At 41.3% G+C, this 12,803-nt stretch overlaps 1 protein-coding gene across 1 annotated transcript in view; it reads right to left on the reverse strand.

Moving 5' to 3' along the window:
* Positions 1 to 4,730: 4,730 nt before the first annotated feature.
* Positions 4,731 to 12,803, reverse strand: part of arhgef12a (Rho guanine nucleotide exchange factor (GEF) 12a) — a 54,185-nt gene continuing 46,112 nt past the window's right edge. Inside the window, exons 24-41 of the mRNA XM_085370275.1 lie at positions 12,732 to 12,764; positions 12,499 to 12,650; positions 12,131 to 12,277; positions 11,833 to 11,918; positions 10,952 to 11,077; positions 10,607 to 10,721; positions 7,842 to 7,942; positions 7,512 to 7,589; positions 7,269 to 7,344; positions 7,016 to 7,183; positions 6,815 to 6,902; positions 6,651 to 6,728; positions 6,474 to 6,568; positions 6,157 to 6,363; positions 5,827 to 6,063; positions 5,489 to 5,718; positions 5,287 to 5,362; positions 4,731 to 5,175 (exon numbers count right to left, since the gene is read on the reverse strand). Coding sequence (XP_085226401.1) covers positions 5,165 to 5,175; positions 5,287 to 5,362; positions 5,489 to 5,718; positions 5,827 to 6,063; positions 6,157 to 6,363; positions 6,474 to 6,568; positions 6,651 to 6,728; positions 6,815 to 6,902; positions 7,016 to 7,183; positions 7,269 to 7,344; positions 7,512 to 7,589; positions 7,842 to 7,942; positions 10,607 to 10,721; positions 10,952 to 11,077; positions 11,833 to 11,918; positions 12,131 to 12,277; positions 12,499 to 12,650; positions 12,732 to 12,764 — 2,104 coding nt within the window. The 3' untranslated portion in view covers positions 4,731 to 5,164. The remainder of the gene's footprint in view (positions 5,176 to 5,286; positions 5,363 to 5,488; positions 5,719 to 5,826; positions 6,064 to 6,156; positions 6,364 to 6,473; positions 6,569 to 6,650; positions 6,729 to 6,814; positions 6,903 to 7,015; positions 7,184 to 7,268; positions 7,345 to 7,511; positions 7,590 to 7,841; positions 7,943 to 10,606; positions 10,722 to 10,951; positions 11,078 to 11,832; positions 11,919 to 12,130; positions 12,278 to 12,498; positions 12,651 to 12,731; positions 12,765 to 12,803) is intronic.

Here is a 12,803-nt window from a genome sequence, read left to right on the forward strand (position 1 = left end):
TCTGGTTCGGTCTTGCTTTTATCATTTAAGAAATATTTCTAAATTGAGCCCCATAATAGCTCATACTGAACTGGAGATTGTTATTCATGCTTTTATTTCATCACGACTGGACTATTGCAATTCACTGTTTACATGTCTAAACAAGAGTTCCCTGGAGCGTCTGCAGACTGTCCAAAATGCTGCAGCAAGGCTTCTGACGAAAACATCGAAATACTCACATATAACACCGCTGCTTATACAGTTACACTGGCTCCCTGTCGAATTCAGAGTCCACTTTAAGATTCTGGTTCTCACATTTAAGGCTCTTCAAGAACAAGCACCATCATACATCATTGAACTCTTACAGCCCTATGCCCCTAGTAGGTCTCTGAGGTCTTGTGGTCAGGGCCTACTTGTTATTAAGTATACGAGACTGAAAACTAGGGGTGATCGAGCTTTTGCTACTGTGGCTGTGGAATTCTCTTCCTCAGAACTTAAGATCTGCTGATTCACTGATTACTTTTAAAAAACAGCTAAAAACACATCTTTTTAAAATTGCATTTTGTTAACTTTTGACTGTACTTTGTCTTTTTAATCTGTGTCTATACCTTGTAAAGCACTTTGTGATCTCTTATCTAGAAATGTGCTATATAAATAAAATTTTACTTACTTACTTTAACATCGTGCAGATAGCCTTGTGAGTGTGTTTTATTTACCTGCGGAAGAGATGAATTATGTGAAAGTGGCAACGTTTCGGAGGCGTTGTGTGTTATTGAACCCTGGTATACCTGTGAATGATGCACTGCTGCAGACACCTCTTCATGGTAACTATTGCCAATAGCAGTGAACCTCTCATTCTGGAAGTGTTCAGAAATGGTTTGAAGGAATTCAAGGTGTTGACTTGGCCTTGAACTTACCCGATCCCATCAGTCATCTGTGGGATGTGCTGGAACGTCCATCCCTCCATTTTCTTCTGCATACCCATGCCCGCGTTGAGGGGGCTGCTGCCTAAGCAGAAAGGTCCTACCTTTCCCCAGCCACCTCCTCCAGTTTATCCAGAGGAACACAGAGATGATCTCTCCAGCGTGTCCTGCACCTCAACTCCACCTCACCATGCTGGAACAGCAAGTCAGTTTCTTTAAAGCCTCTCAGCTTTCAGGACATTGCTGGGATGTCTTAAGAGGTCTTAAAGAGACTCCTCAGCAGGTCAGAGCTGTTTCTTTGAGGTGGAACTACACAAAATTGGGCAGTTGGTTTTAAACATTATTTAGTTAGCTAACTGTGGCTCAGGAGGTGCAGCAGGTCATGTCCTAATTGGAGGGTTGGTGGTTCAGTCACCGGCTGCCTCAGTGTGCATAACAAAGCATCCTTTGGCACACTGAGCCCTGAGTTGCTCCTGATGTGTAAGAATTAGATAGAAAGCACTTTGTCGCAGAAAAATGCCTGGGTGAATGAGAGATGTTGCATAAAATGCCTTCAGTGCTCGTGTAGAGTAGAAAAGTCAATGCATAGACGTTCACACAGAACCTTGATTTTAGGAGCTGTTCAGAATGCGATGCTTGCAGTGCTGTGTTTCTTATTTTTGTGGAAGTGTGGATAAAAAAGCCCAGATTCTAAAGAAATAACCCCTCCTGTTTGTTCCTGTCACAGCCGAGTTATTTAGTCAACCATCCTTATCTTAGAATTAAGCCCCGTGGCAACAACCATAATGATGCGCTCCACTATAATCATGAGCTCGAGCTCTTTGTGTTACACAGCATCAGGTAAACACATCAATCCTCAACTTGATTTTCAACATTGGGCATGTATGCAAAATTTATGCAAATCAGCATCCGAAACCATGTGGGTAAGTGTGCTCTGTTATGTTTTTATACTATATTTAAAAGATGACACAACTCAAAATGCCTAGTGGGTGAAAAAAAAAGAGAACAACGACAGTGCAGGACCTCTGCTTTTGGATGGGACATATTTTGGATTCATTTCCCCCGCCCGTCTCCTCGTGACACTGTTGCGTAGCTGAAGGTGCTGAGGAGAAAGGGGTCGTCTTATCAGAGCTTGACCTGAATTGCCCTCTTGGAAGGCTCCGCTGTGACTGACACCTCTCTCCTCTTTGTCTTCGCCACTCCAATTAGCTCGATGACAGGTGCATGTGGAGAAACAAGACAATCAATTACCATCCCCTCTCGTCTGCCTCTGTCCTCTCCTCATCTTCCCTGTGTCTTTATCACACTCTGCCCTCACCACTTCCTTTCTATTACTCTTAATTTATTGGCTTTTCTCCCTCTTTTTCTTTCACCATTTATACCTCATGTGGATTCACATTGTCTCCTCATAAGATATCCTCTCCTCTCTCTCATTGCAGCAAGCCAACAGTTGGGCTGACAGAGAGAAAGAAAGAGGGAGCATGTCATTCGGGCTGCGATTCTTCATCCTGCTTTCCACTCAGACACACTTTGCAAAAATCACTGCCAGACACAAGACAGGTAGCAGTAAACCAGAACAAAGTCACAATAAATGCTACACAGTCCTCTGTGGGATTCTCTTGACTGTGGCTTTGTCTCATTATGGAGGCCGGCAAGATGCATTTCTTGGGTCATTTATTTGTTAGACTCTGGAGTCAAATGTATGTGGAAAATCAATGGGCACCCTAGGTTATTTAAAACACTGATGTCACTGCAGGTTTTAGGGTGGGTCTTCTCCACATGAAGTTTAATGGTGGAAGTTTGCCACCTGCTGGTAATGAACACCTTTTCTGGCGTCTTTGATCAAAACCTCTCTCGTGGTTTCCTTTACGACGGCTCACGCACTCTGACATTTAGTGCTGCCGAATGTCTAGAAAAATATATTCTGTTTAAGGTCAAACGTATAGTTGACTATGAAGGTAACATTAAAGTGGTCCACACTGCCTGCGCCGTCCACATTTTCAACCCAGTTTTCAATTGTGAAGTTGCTTCGGGGGGGAAAGAGATCTGTAATATTTCATGTGTCATCCAGTTTTCAGTTACTCGCATACAGGATGTCATCTGTTGAGTGGTTGGAAAGTTCAAGCCTTGAATTCATTCACAGTGCAGTGAATTCCTGCAAGTGTCCGACTGTCACTTACACACTTACACAGATTAAAGTGCAGTTTAGCTATTTTAATATTAAATTGATTTACCTGAACTGTGTCTGAAAGCAAGCGACTCCAGAGACTACAACTATAGCTCATAATTAACTCCCCAAAATGTGTTGGAGCTAAAAGAAAACAATTCTGAAACTAAGTTTAAACTAGCTTTAATAACAAAATACATTTAGATTTTTTTCTCTATCAAAAAGACTTTTAATACTGAATACTTGTACTACCACTAAGTCCTACTGCTGCTTTGCATATACTGGATATCTACATAGAGGTAACTTTCACTGTTTCTCTCCCTATATCCTGCTTGAAAGTGGTAAAAAGTTGCTTACTGTAGGTCTTAAGGTGTAACCTTCTAGGGAATTATGTTACTGTAAATGAATGAATGAATTTGCACCCATAATTGTAAATTTTTTATATTAGGACAGCATAAATTAGCAGAACCATGAAGAATTTGTGCACAATAATGTCACACAAAGATGCCTGGAGTGAATTTATCGGCATAGACATCTGAAAAATTTCCACTCCATATGTGTAAAGACAGGAGGAGGGATATTGTGAACAGAAGGCACAGTCTTTTCAGCAGGACCTAAAATTCAACCAGACAGATTAAAAAAGAAAAATAGGTTTACAGTCACAATGTGTTTATTATTTAATGTTTAGACAAGTCAAGCAACTGATCATTTCTTTGTCACTCTGACCTCCAAATATAATAATTTCCCAATCATTCAGCAATTTCTGAAAACATCACCAGACTAGATGTCTTCTTTTGTTAGACGGGGAAAAAAAGAAAGAAAGAAAACATCAGCACACCGGTTTCTTTTTTGAATGTGTCATGGCACCATTTATTTTGTAAAGTTATGCATAAACCTTCCAACTTGATCATTGTACAGAATATGTTGAACTTCATGACATTATTAGAATATCAGGGAGTCAGATCAGCATTGCCAATAGTAGCAGAAAGAAAGCAGCATTTGCCAGGAGCTGACACTGAACGAGCACGACCGCTCCTTGGAGAAGAGGGGAACAGGGCGAGACACCTAGAGGCAGATGAGGAAGCATGACATAAAGTGTTGGAAGGGATAAATAAGCATCAAAGCCACTAGGCTGTGAGGAAGAGAGGGAAAACACTCAAACATGGTCACAGGGAAAAAGAAGAGGGAGAATCACACGCAAAAGGAGAAGAGGAGCAGATGAGAGGCAAAACACCCCTCAGAGCGAAGAGGACGAAGGAGTCAGCACAGAAATGCAACAGGACCAGATCAGAGCCGGCAGACTCTTCATTCTAGTTAACACCACGCCTAGAATTTATCTGAAATTCAAGACTCAAAACACAGGTCATTTTAACACAATGGGATCCATCAGCAGTGCAACTCTGGCCTCTTCAGTCCGAATACAGTCCTGCAATTCAGCAAGGTGTGCTAGGGTGCTTTTATGCTAGCGAGCACTCGGCTCTCCCACTAACCCTCGTGTGACTGAAGCAGGAGAAGCAGCCAAAAACTGTAACACCATGGCCTAAAGCATGCAAGCAATATGGGAAACACTTTAAAAAATGAAAAGAGAGAAAATAAATACATCTTGGGATAAAAAAAAAAAAAATCTTAATACATTATCTTAAAATTTTCCTTTTCTTGTTTTGTGTTTCATATATATATATTCTCAACACACTTCTTTGTACATTTTGGTATAAGTTCTCTTTCTTGCAGGGATTCAAGGGATATGGGTGTTAAATGGTAAAAGGGGAGGGGGGTGAGGTTCTGGCGCAATCCCACATCCCTGATTGCCTTGTGCTGAGGAGGAAGAAGAGGCGGAGGAGGAAGAGGATGGGGGGGCTCGGCATCGAAAAGATGACTCCTCCCTTCAAATGTTTGCTCACACTTAAGTCTCTCATTCTCTGTGGCAACTGATGGAAAAAACAAAACGGAAAAAAAAAAAAAAAAACAGGGCTCAGCAGTGAGAGGACAAGCTTATAAGTCGTCCAGAAAGTCCAGGACATGAGAAGTAGGAACAGACTACAAGTCGGTACTTCCTCTTTGGGACCACAGCCAAAAGCTGCTGCACAGACTTCCACTATCTCTTATCTGAGGGAGAGAGAGCAAGATCTGGGATCAGAAAAGGAACAGATACAGGAAGTGATTCATAAATTAAGAACCAGTTATTCATTTGTCAGCGCTGAGCATGAAGTGAGATACCTTTATTTCCATGCGTGTCTGCTGCTGATCTCTCTGGCCTTTGCTGTATTAGACTGTTGTACTTGGCCTCAACCTCCTGTGGGAGAAAAATAATTTACTGCCAGATTACACAATAAAAATGACTACTGTGTATGTGCATGATACCAGTTATTGTGTGTGTGTGTGTGTGTTTCAGAGCTGTAAAGGATTAAGTGTCGGTTACCTTCAGATAATTGAGGTTGGCCTGAAGATTTCGAAGGTGAGAGAGGACCTGTCTGCTGAAAGAGGAGAGGCTGCCGGCCTGTGATGTTGAAGAAAATCTCAAATTGATGCCCGAGTCAGCAGCGCAGCCTTGGGAAGTGCTCAGCTGCTTCCCTGTGGTTGTTGCCAAGATGTCATCGTCTGTGCTGCTCTCCCCTGGGCCACCGTAACCCTCCAGGACTAAATACGCAGCTGAAAGAATCAAAGGAAAACAGGAAGGATCAGGACGAGGCGAACATTTATGTTTAATGTCAGTTTATTCTATTTAAACCATGAATTGTTCTGACTGCCCAGACCTACCATAGTCATCAGTCGAGTCAAAGAAGCCGGTGTCTCCTGAACCCAGGTCCTGAGCCAGGTCGTCTGTCTGGGAGCCGGTTTTCTCTGAGCCGTTGTGGACCGTCACTCGTGCACGGCTGTCTATGGGGGTGCGCAGAGAGGTGGTCCTGAGGAGGCGAGCCCCTGTGGAGCGTTTAGTTTGCTCTGCAGCTTCCTGGGACATAAGCTGGGTCACTAACACGTGCTTTAATGCTGCCACTGAGCAAAAAAAAAAGAAAAAAGTGATAGATTTACAGAGTATAGCTGGATCGCATTTCATGTGCATCAATCCATCGGTTCTGTGCCCCTTACGTGTTTTCAGTGCTTCGTCTGCCCTCGAGGGGAACATGCTAAACGAGGCTCCTCTGCAATCCTCGGCCACTGGATAAGAAAGTTCTGGGTCCACAAAGCCTTCTTCTTCCTCCTCCTTCTCCTCCTCAGTCTTCACTCCCTCAAACGGATTACTGCCAGGTAGCGAAGTCTGCAGTGCGCTTCTACAGACTGGACTGCTTTCCTTATCTATGAAGGTATAATTAAGAGTTATCACAGGGGTTTAATTACAGAAGTATAGCGACACATATTTAAGTAGGACGAAGAAATGGATCGAGGAAATGAGTTGCTCCAGTTACCTGTGGACTGGGTGCTGCCAGTGGATGTGCGGTCCGTGTCTCTACTCAACCTGGAAACTCCCGTTGTAATGATCTCCACGCCGTCTCTCTCCCCACTGGCACACGAGCAGAATCATGTGTTAATAACGAGCATAAACCCTGACCCACTAGATGTGCTCAAATTAGTAAGTAACGTACACGGTCTGAGGTAATGGTATGACGCTGTGAGGCTTAACTTTCATGGCTTCAGCTCTCTGCGTGATTAGACGCTGCCACCTTGTGCAGGGAAATGAAACAGTCATCAGCTCGTATAACAACCGGAACAATGAGATTTAAATGAATCAAAGGGGATTTGCTCTCACGTTCTCTGATCTGAGACAGTGGGCGCCATTAGCTCGTAGATTTGGGCTCCGTTTTCCGACATCGAAAGAACAAAGAAGGACTTGTTGTCTGGCAGAAGAGAGGCTTATTAATGAATATTACTCTACCCTCTATGGATGGAGCCTGTATTATTTCATACCTTATTCTAGTAATAAATCCTCAGAGTTTATGTGGTAACTGACCTGTGGCCACTGAGCGCACCAGCACCGTGTTGAGTTTGATGATAGGGCTGAAGATATGTTTGGTATCTGCAGTGCCCGACAGGTTTTTGCTGTGACACTTCAGTATCAGACGCTCATCTTGTTTCTGTAGGAGAACCAGGATGTCCTCCAGGAGGAGTGTGTAGAGCTCTGAGAGAAAATAGAAAGATGTGTTTGTAAGTAGTGGTCACCTTCCAGCTAAACAGCAATAGTGAAACTATCAATCAGAACAAACCGATAGTTTTGTCCTTGTTCACTTTCCATGACAGTGGACCCTCGTGCACCATCGTTTTCTTTGTCAGATCCAAGTTCTGAATATTATGGAACAGGAAATAAAAACAAAAGCTTTAAACTACTGGCTTCTGCTCTGTGCAGTGCTATTTTTCTATCTAGCACATATTTCAAACAGTGAATGTGGGTGTACAACAAGTGAGTATGCTTTAACTGAAGCTAAAAGAGGGCTGGGCAGACAACTCACCTTTAGCTCCAGGATCATTGGGTTGTCTGTCTGCTTTAGAGAAGAGAGGTCCAATCGTCTCTGATAGTCCTCCAACCTCTAGAGGAAGGGAGTGAAATAAACAGATGGGGAAAAAAAAATAGGATAAGTAAGTCCTCTTTAAGAGGATACTGCTGCCTGTGGAGCAGAAGCAGTGGAAATAAAATGCAGTTTGAGTAAAAAGGAAGCTGAAAAGGAAGTTGGAAAACAAATCATCCTAATGGCAAAAAACATGGAAAGGAGATTCAATTAAAAAAAACAAAAACAACAACAACAACAACAAAAAAAAAACAAAAAAAAAAAACAACACACCTGTTTGTCCTCAGATTCCTTCACAGCCTGGTTGACGTGACTGAGGATCTTTCTGCAGCAGTCTGCTGCCTGCTTAACTTTCTCCTTCTCCTCTGCATTGTCTGAAAGACGACATTAACCAGTAAGGTCTCCTCAGTTCTGCAGAGGACTGTCCGACAAATTGATATTTCGTCCGGCCATTAACACGCCATCATTCCCAAAAAATTATGACAGGGCTTTGGGGGGAGCGGGAGCACACTTCAGTCCCCTAATAGCTGGTTATTCTTTATCGTTAGTGCATTGTCTCGAGTGAGACCCAAAGGCCGCTGCAGACTAAAATGATGGCCCAAACAATGGGCACGACATTCCCCAAAAATGTGCACTGCTGCCGCAGGACCATTAAAATGATAATCTCTCTATTTGTCTCTGTAACTCATCCGTTCTTTTATGCTGCATTCAGATTATCAAATGCAAATGAGATACCATTATTATTTTTTTTGTTTATGTCCATAGTTATGGGTAAATTCATTTACATGCTGTATTAAGTCACCAATAAGAACTAATTGGCACGGGGATTGTGACATGATGAATGTGAGAGAAAAGCTGGATATGATAACTGAACTCTGCTCAAGCAGGTCACATGAGGGCGTGCTGCAGCACTGCAGCCAAACTTAAAGCAAGAATTAATTCTGATCTGACATTTACACACTTTTACTGGTAAGCCAGGCTGCACCGCTACTGTGATGAACTAGATGGCTGATATACAGTGTTGGGTAAGTTACTTTAAATTAGTAACTTAGTTACATTACTAGTTACTTCTATCAAAAGTAACTCAGTTACTTCAAGTTACTCGTTACATTCAAAGTAACTAGTTACTAGGGAAAGTAACTTTGGTTTTACTCAGAATTCTCAGAATTATGGAGCATTATTATTTAATAAATGCTCATAATTTATTTTTGAGTAATTGCTTCATGTACATCTATGCTGTATGTTAATAAAAGTGCCTGTGTGACATCTGGGACACAGCTTTGACTAAACTCTCCTTTTGTTCTTACCATATAGCTTTAAAAAAAATTATTGAGATGTACATCGCCATCCAGCTAAAAAAATATCGAGATATGAATTTTGGGTCATATCGCCCAGCCCTACTCCGTCATGCTAGCTAGTACGCAGTACGAAAAAGTCAGCATAACGAAAATAAACTCCACCTAAACTTGGTTTATATCTGACCCAGATAGACTGCATGTCATAACTTCTTACCTGAAGTTCAGTTCACCTGACACCGGCGGCTGCCTCGGGTCTCTCCTCCTGCCTCCCCTTTCCCTCATCCACCTGCTGCCCTCCACCACTTGCTAATGTTACTGAATCTGTGGAAGCTCCGCGATGCCACCACACGAAGTAACGAATAACGAGCCTATCTAAATCCCAGTAACGATTAACGCGTTCCTGATTTTGGCATAATAACTAGTTACCGTGCTCGTTACCACAATAATAACGTAGTTACTGTAATGCGTTAGTCCCAACACTGCTGATATACAGTGCTCATCAAATGTATTAAACATACATTAGGGTGGTGCTCTATGTTACCGATGCACTAAATTAACATTATTGGTAATTATGAAAATCATATTTTATGTGTCTGCAATGGTCAAGCCACTGGTACACATATGCCATTTTATGTAAATAATATTTGTATAGCTATAAAATATTTACTGTTGTTACCTATGAATTTTCAAATTCACAGGTTTACAGAAAAAGCAGTAAAAATAGTAAAAGCATATTATTTATAGATGAAGATACCAAATTACAGTTATTTACCTGCATTTCTGCACAGAAGAAGAACTAGTTTTTTTAGTTGTTGAATCCTTGAATAATTTGAATAATTTTAACCTTGAATAATTTCTGACTCCTCAGAGAAGTCCATATTGGATATAAAAATGTGAATTCAGTTTATTTGCCAAATAAATAAGAATATTATTCTTATACATGTAAAAAAAAAAAAAAAAACCAAGATAAAAATATTCTGGAGAGACAGTGAGATCCTATCAGAACTAATTGAGCTGTGTAGAAAGACAGGATGAGTTTGGAAGTGATCCAATCAGAAATAATCCCCTTTTGCAGAAAGGTTAGATGAACGCATTTGATTTGCACCTGAGAAAATGGTTTTCTTTCTGATGTCAACGCTGGGGAGAAAGAGATGTCACGGAACATAACGCATCAGACTTTTAAACCTTATATTTTAGCCACTGAATCAATTTTAGATTTAATCTACTTTAATCTTATGATACTTAGTAGACTAAATAACTACCAAAACTAAATGATGTTTTAGTAAAAGGCTAAAACTAAATCACAATTTGCCGTCAGAATTAACACTTTATTTAATTTTGAGAGCAGTTTTTAATCACAGGAAGCCTAATAAATATGTTAAGCAATGAATAATTTAAAAATAAGAAAGAAAACTATTTATCTAGTCAGGGGACTCCCGTGTGAAAGAGTCTGTGTACTTAAGTACTTGGACTTGTTTGCAGTATTTTATTTCACAGTTTACAAAAATAATCTGCAAACTAAATGTGCTCTAATAATAATAATAATAATAATAATAATAATAATAATAGAGTTGCAGCTATTCGTTTAAGTAAAGGCCTGAAGGCCTGTCACAATTATTAGATTAGATCCTTCACGAGTTGTGCATTAAGGTCGTTGTGCACGCAAAGTAATTACAATGTGAACAAATCCTTGCCAACTGTGGTAAGAGAGCTCTGATTACTAAGAAAACACAACCACACCTGTGTACTTGACAATGTTGTCGAGCAGCAGAGGGTACTTGGTGAGCCGCAGCATCTCCACAGGAATGATGTCCTTGAGTTGCAGTCGGCGACACTGCCTGTTACTCTCTGCCTCCTGCAAAGAAGCAAAATATAAGTGGAGTACCCTTAAGCAGCCATAAAAACAGCCCAAATGCATAATTTTCAGTATAAATAGAGACTGAGCTAGAATAAGAGTAAGCTTGGGTTTTTATTTAGATCCACACAACCATTGTTTAAACCATCTGATTGACAAATTGTGAGCCTTCTGAGCAGTTATCTCCTGTGAACACCTTGTATACACTGTGTGCGCAGTGACAAGCGTACCAGAATGAATGAAGTGAACCTCGAGTCCTTCTTCTGTTTGGTCTTTATGAGCTCCAGAGCAAAAGGCTGGTTACTGCAGAACGTCCCCACCGCCTGCTTGATCTTCTCTTCCTCTCCCCCGCTGAACTGTTACCACCCAACCCAAGACAAGACAGAGATGGATAGAAACTCAGTCAATATGGGTCAGAGGTAGTAGATTTAGTATTTAACCGCTATGACGAGTGGCTGACTCCTGGGGGGGCAGGCTTATGTCCTTGCAGCAGAGACAGCTTAAGTTTCAGTCCAGACTAGATCAATGTTTAGACCCTTAGGGGACTGATTAGCCTACTTATCCTACTCCCGCCACGTCTCCCATTGAGAGACTCTATACAAGACTTCCAGCTCCTACGCCGCTACCTCACATCTCATATATCACTGACAATATTAAGATGCTGAGATGTCAGCCAGATCTAGGGTATTGAGTGACATCATTTACTAGGGACAGGGCTTCCATTTTTCTCACTCCCATTTCATCTTACTGGAGAGGGCAGATTTTCCTCTCTGTCGTCTTTGATTTTTTCCCCCTCTTTTTTTCCCCCATTTTAGAAGGATTTAAGTGGCGAAAAAGGCCTATTACCATGGCTGTCATATATAAACTGCACATACCCATGTCCCTGTGCACACGTCATCCCAAAAGATTGTCGAATTATAAAGCTGAGAAAAGCAATCTCAAGCCAACGTCAACAGTTTTTTTCTCAATATGAAGCAATTTTGGGCAACACTTCCATTTCTTTGTACACAATGTTTTTTTCTCCCCACCACATCAGTCATCTTGAATTTTATTCAATAGAAGGAATTATATGAAAGAGAAAATAGAATTTTGGCATGAAAATTGTACTCACCCAGGAAAGCAAGTCGTCTCCTATCTGATCAATTACTGAAGAGTCATTTCTCTTCCGAACGGCAGCCATTTGATCTGATATGTTAACTGAAATTTAAATAGGAGGAACTATCAGCATGTGTGTGTACAAGATTAAAAAAAAAAAAAAAGGAATGCAAAATGATAATGTGAGCGTCTGTATGTTGTTAAGAGTTTGGCCTTACTTTAAAATGGAATTAAATTTACACTACAGGACTTTTCAGGCATTTTATTGATTCTTAATGGCTCAGAGGCAGAGGAGATGTGTGTTTATAGTGTACCATGCAGCTGCAGAACCTCTTCCAGATTGGAGAAAATATTCTTGATGTCAGCAGGAGGCAGGATGGAGTCTTTGGTGAGCTTCTGGTAGAAAACGTTGTCCAAAACCTTCAGCATCCGTACATGTGCACGCTCTGTGTAAAACAGCTCTGCAGACACGCAAGATGTTAATTCGAGCTGGCAGGTATTTGCACATTTCAGCATAAAACACATCTGACAGCAGCTTGGGTTGGATCCCAGCAAATGCTGCATAATTGTCTTCCCGTCTACGCACTATATTCTGTATACTGTAGTATTTTAAAGCATATGGAGAGTATACTTTGAAAATACAATATAAGCTTCAGGGGAGTTTGACAGTGCCAGTCCTCACCGTGGATAACTTCCTGTCTCTTGATTTCATGAGGCCTGAGACCGGCTAGAACCTCTGGACGCACCAGATGCTGCCAGTTTGGGGGATCGCACTCAGAATCTGTTCCCTGGTCATCCTCGCTCTGGATATCAGCAGCACCGAGTCCCTCAAGCCTACAGTAATACAATAAAGTTAGCTTTTAAACTAGGTTTTTAGATCAATATAAGAAAGTCCAAATGATCTGGTATTCTTGCCTTCTTAAAGCTTTTGGTGTTCCCTCGTGAGTTCTACAAAAAGTGACAGAGAAATCAGTCATAAAAATAAGA

This window comes from Diplotaxodon limnothrissa, linkage group LG14 (genome assembly GCF_057381915.1).
Source record: "Diplotaxodon limnothrissa isolate DT_005_m linkage group LG14, D_limnothrissa_male_GT1.1, whole genome shotgun sequence".
Taxonomy (NCBI): Eukaryota; Metazoa; Chordata; class Actinopteri; order Cichliformes; family Cichlidae; genus Diplotaxodon; species Diplotaxodon limnothrissa.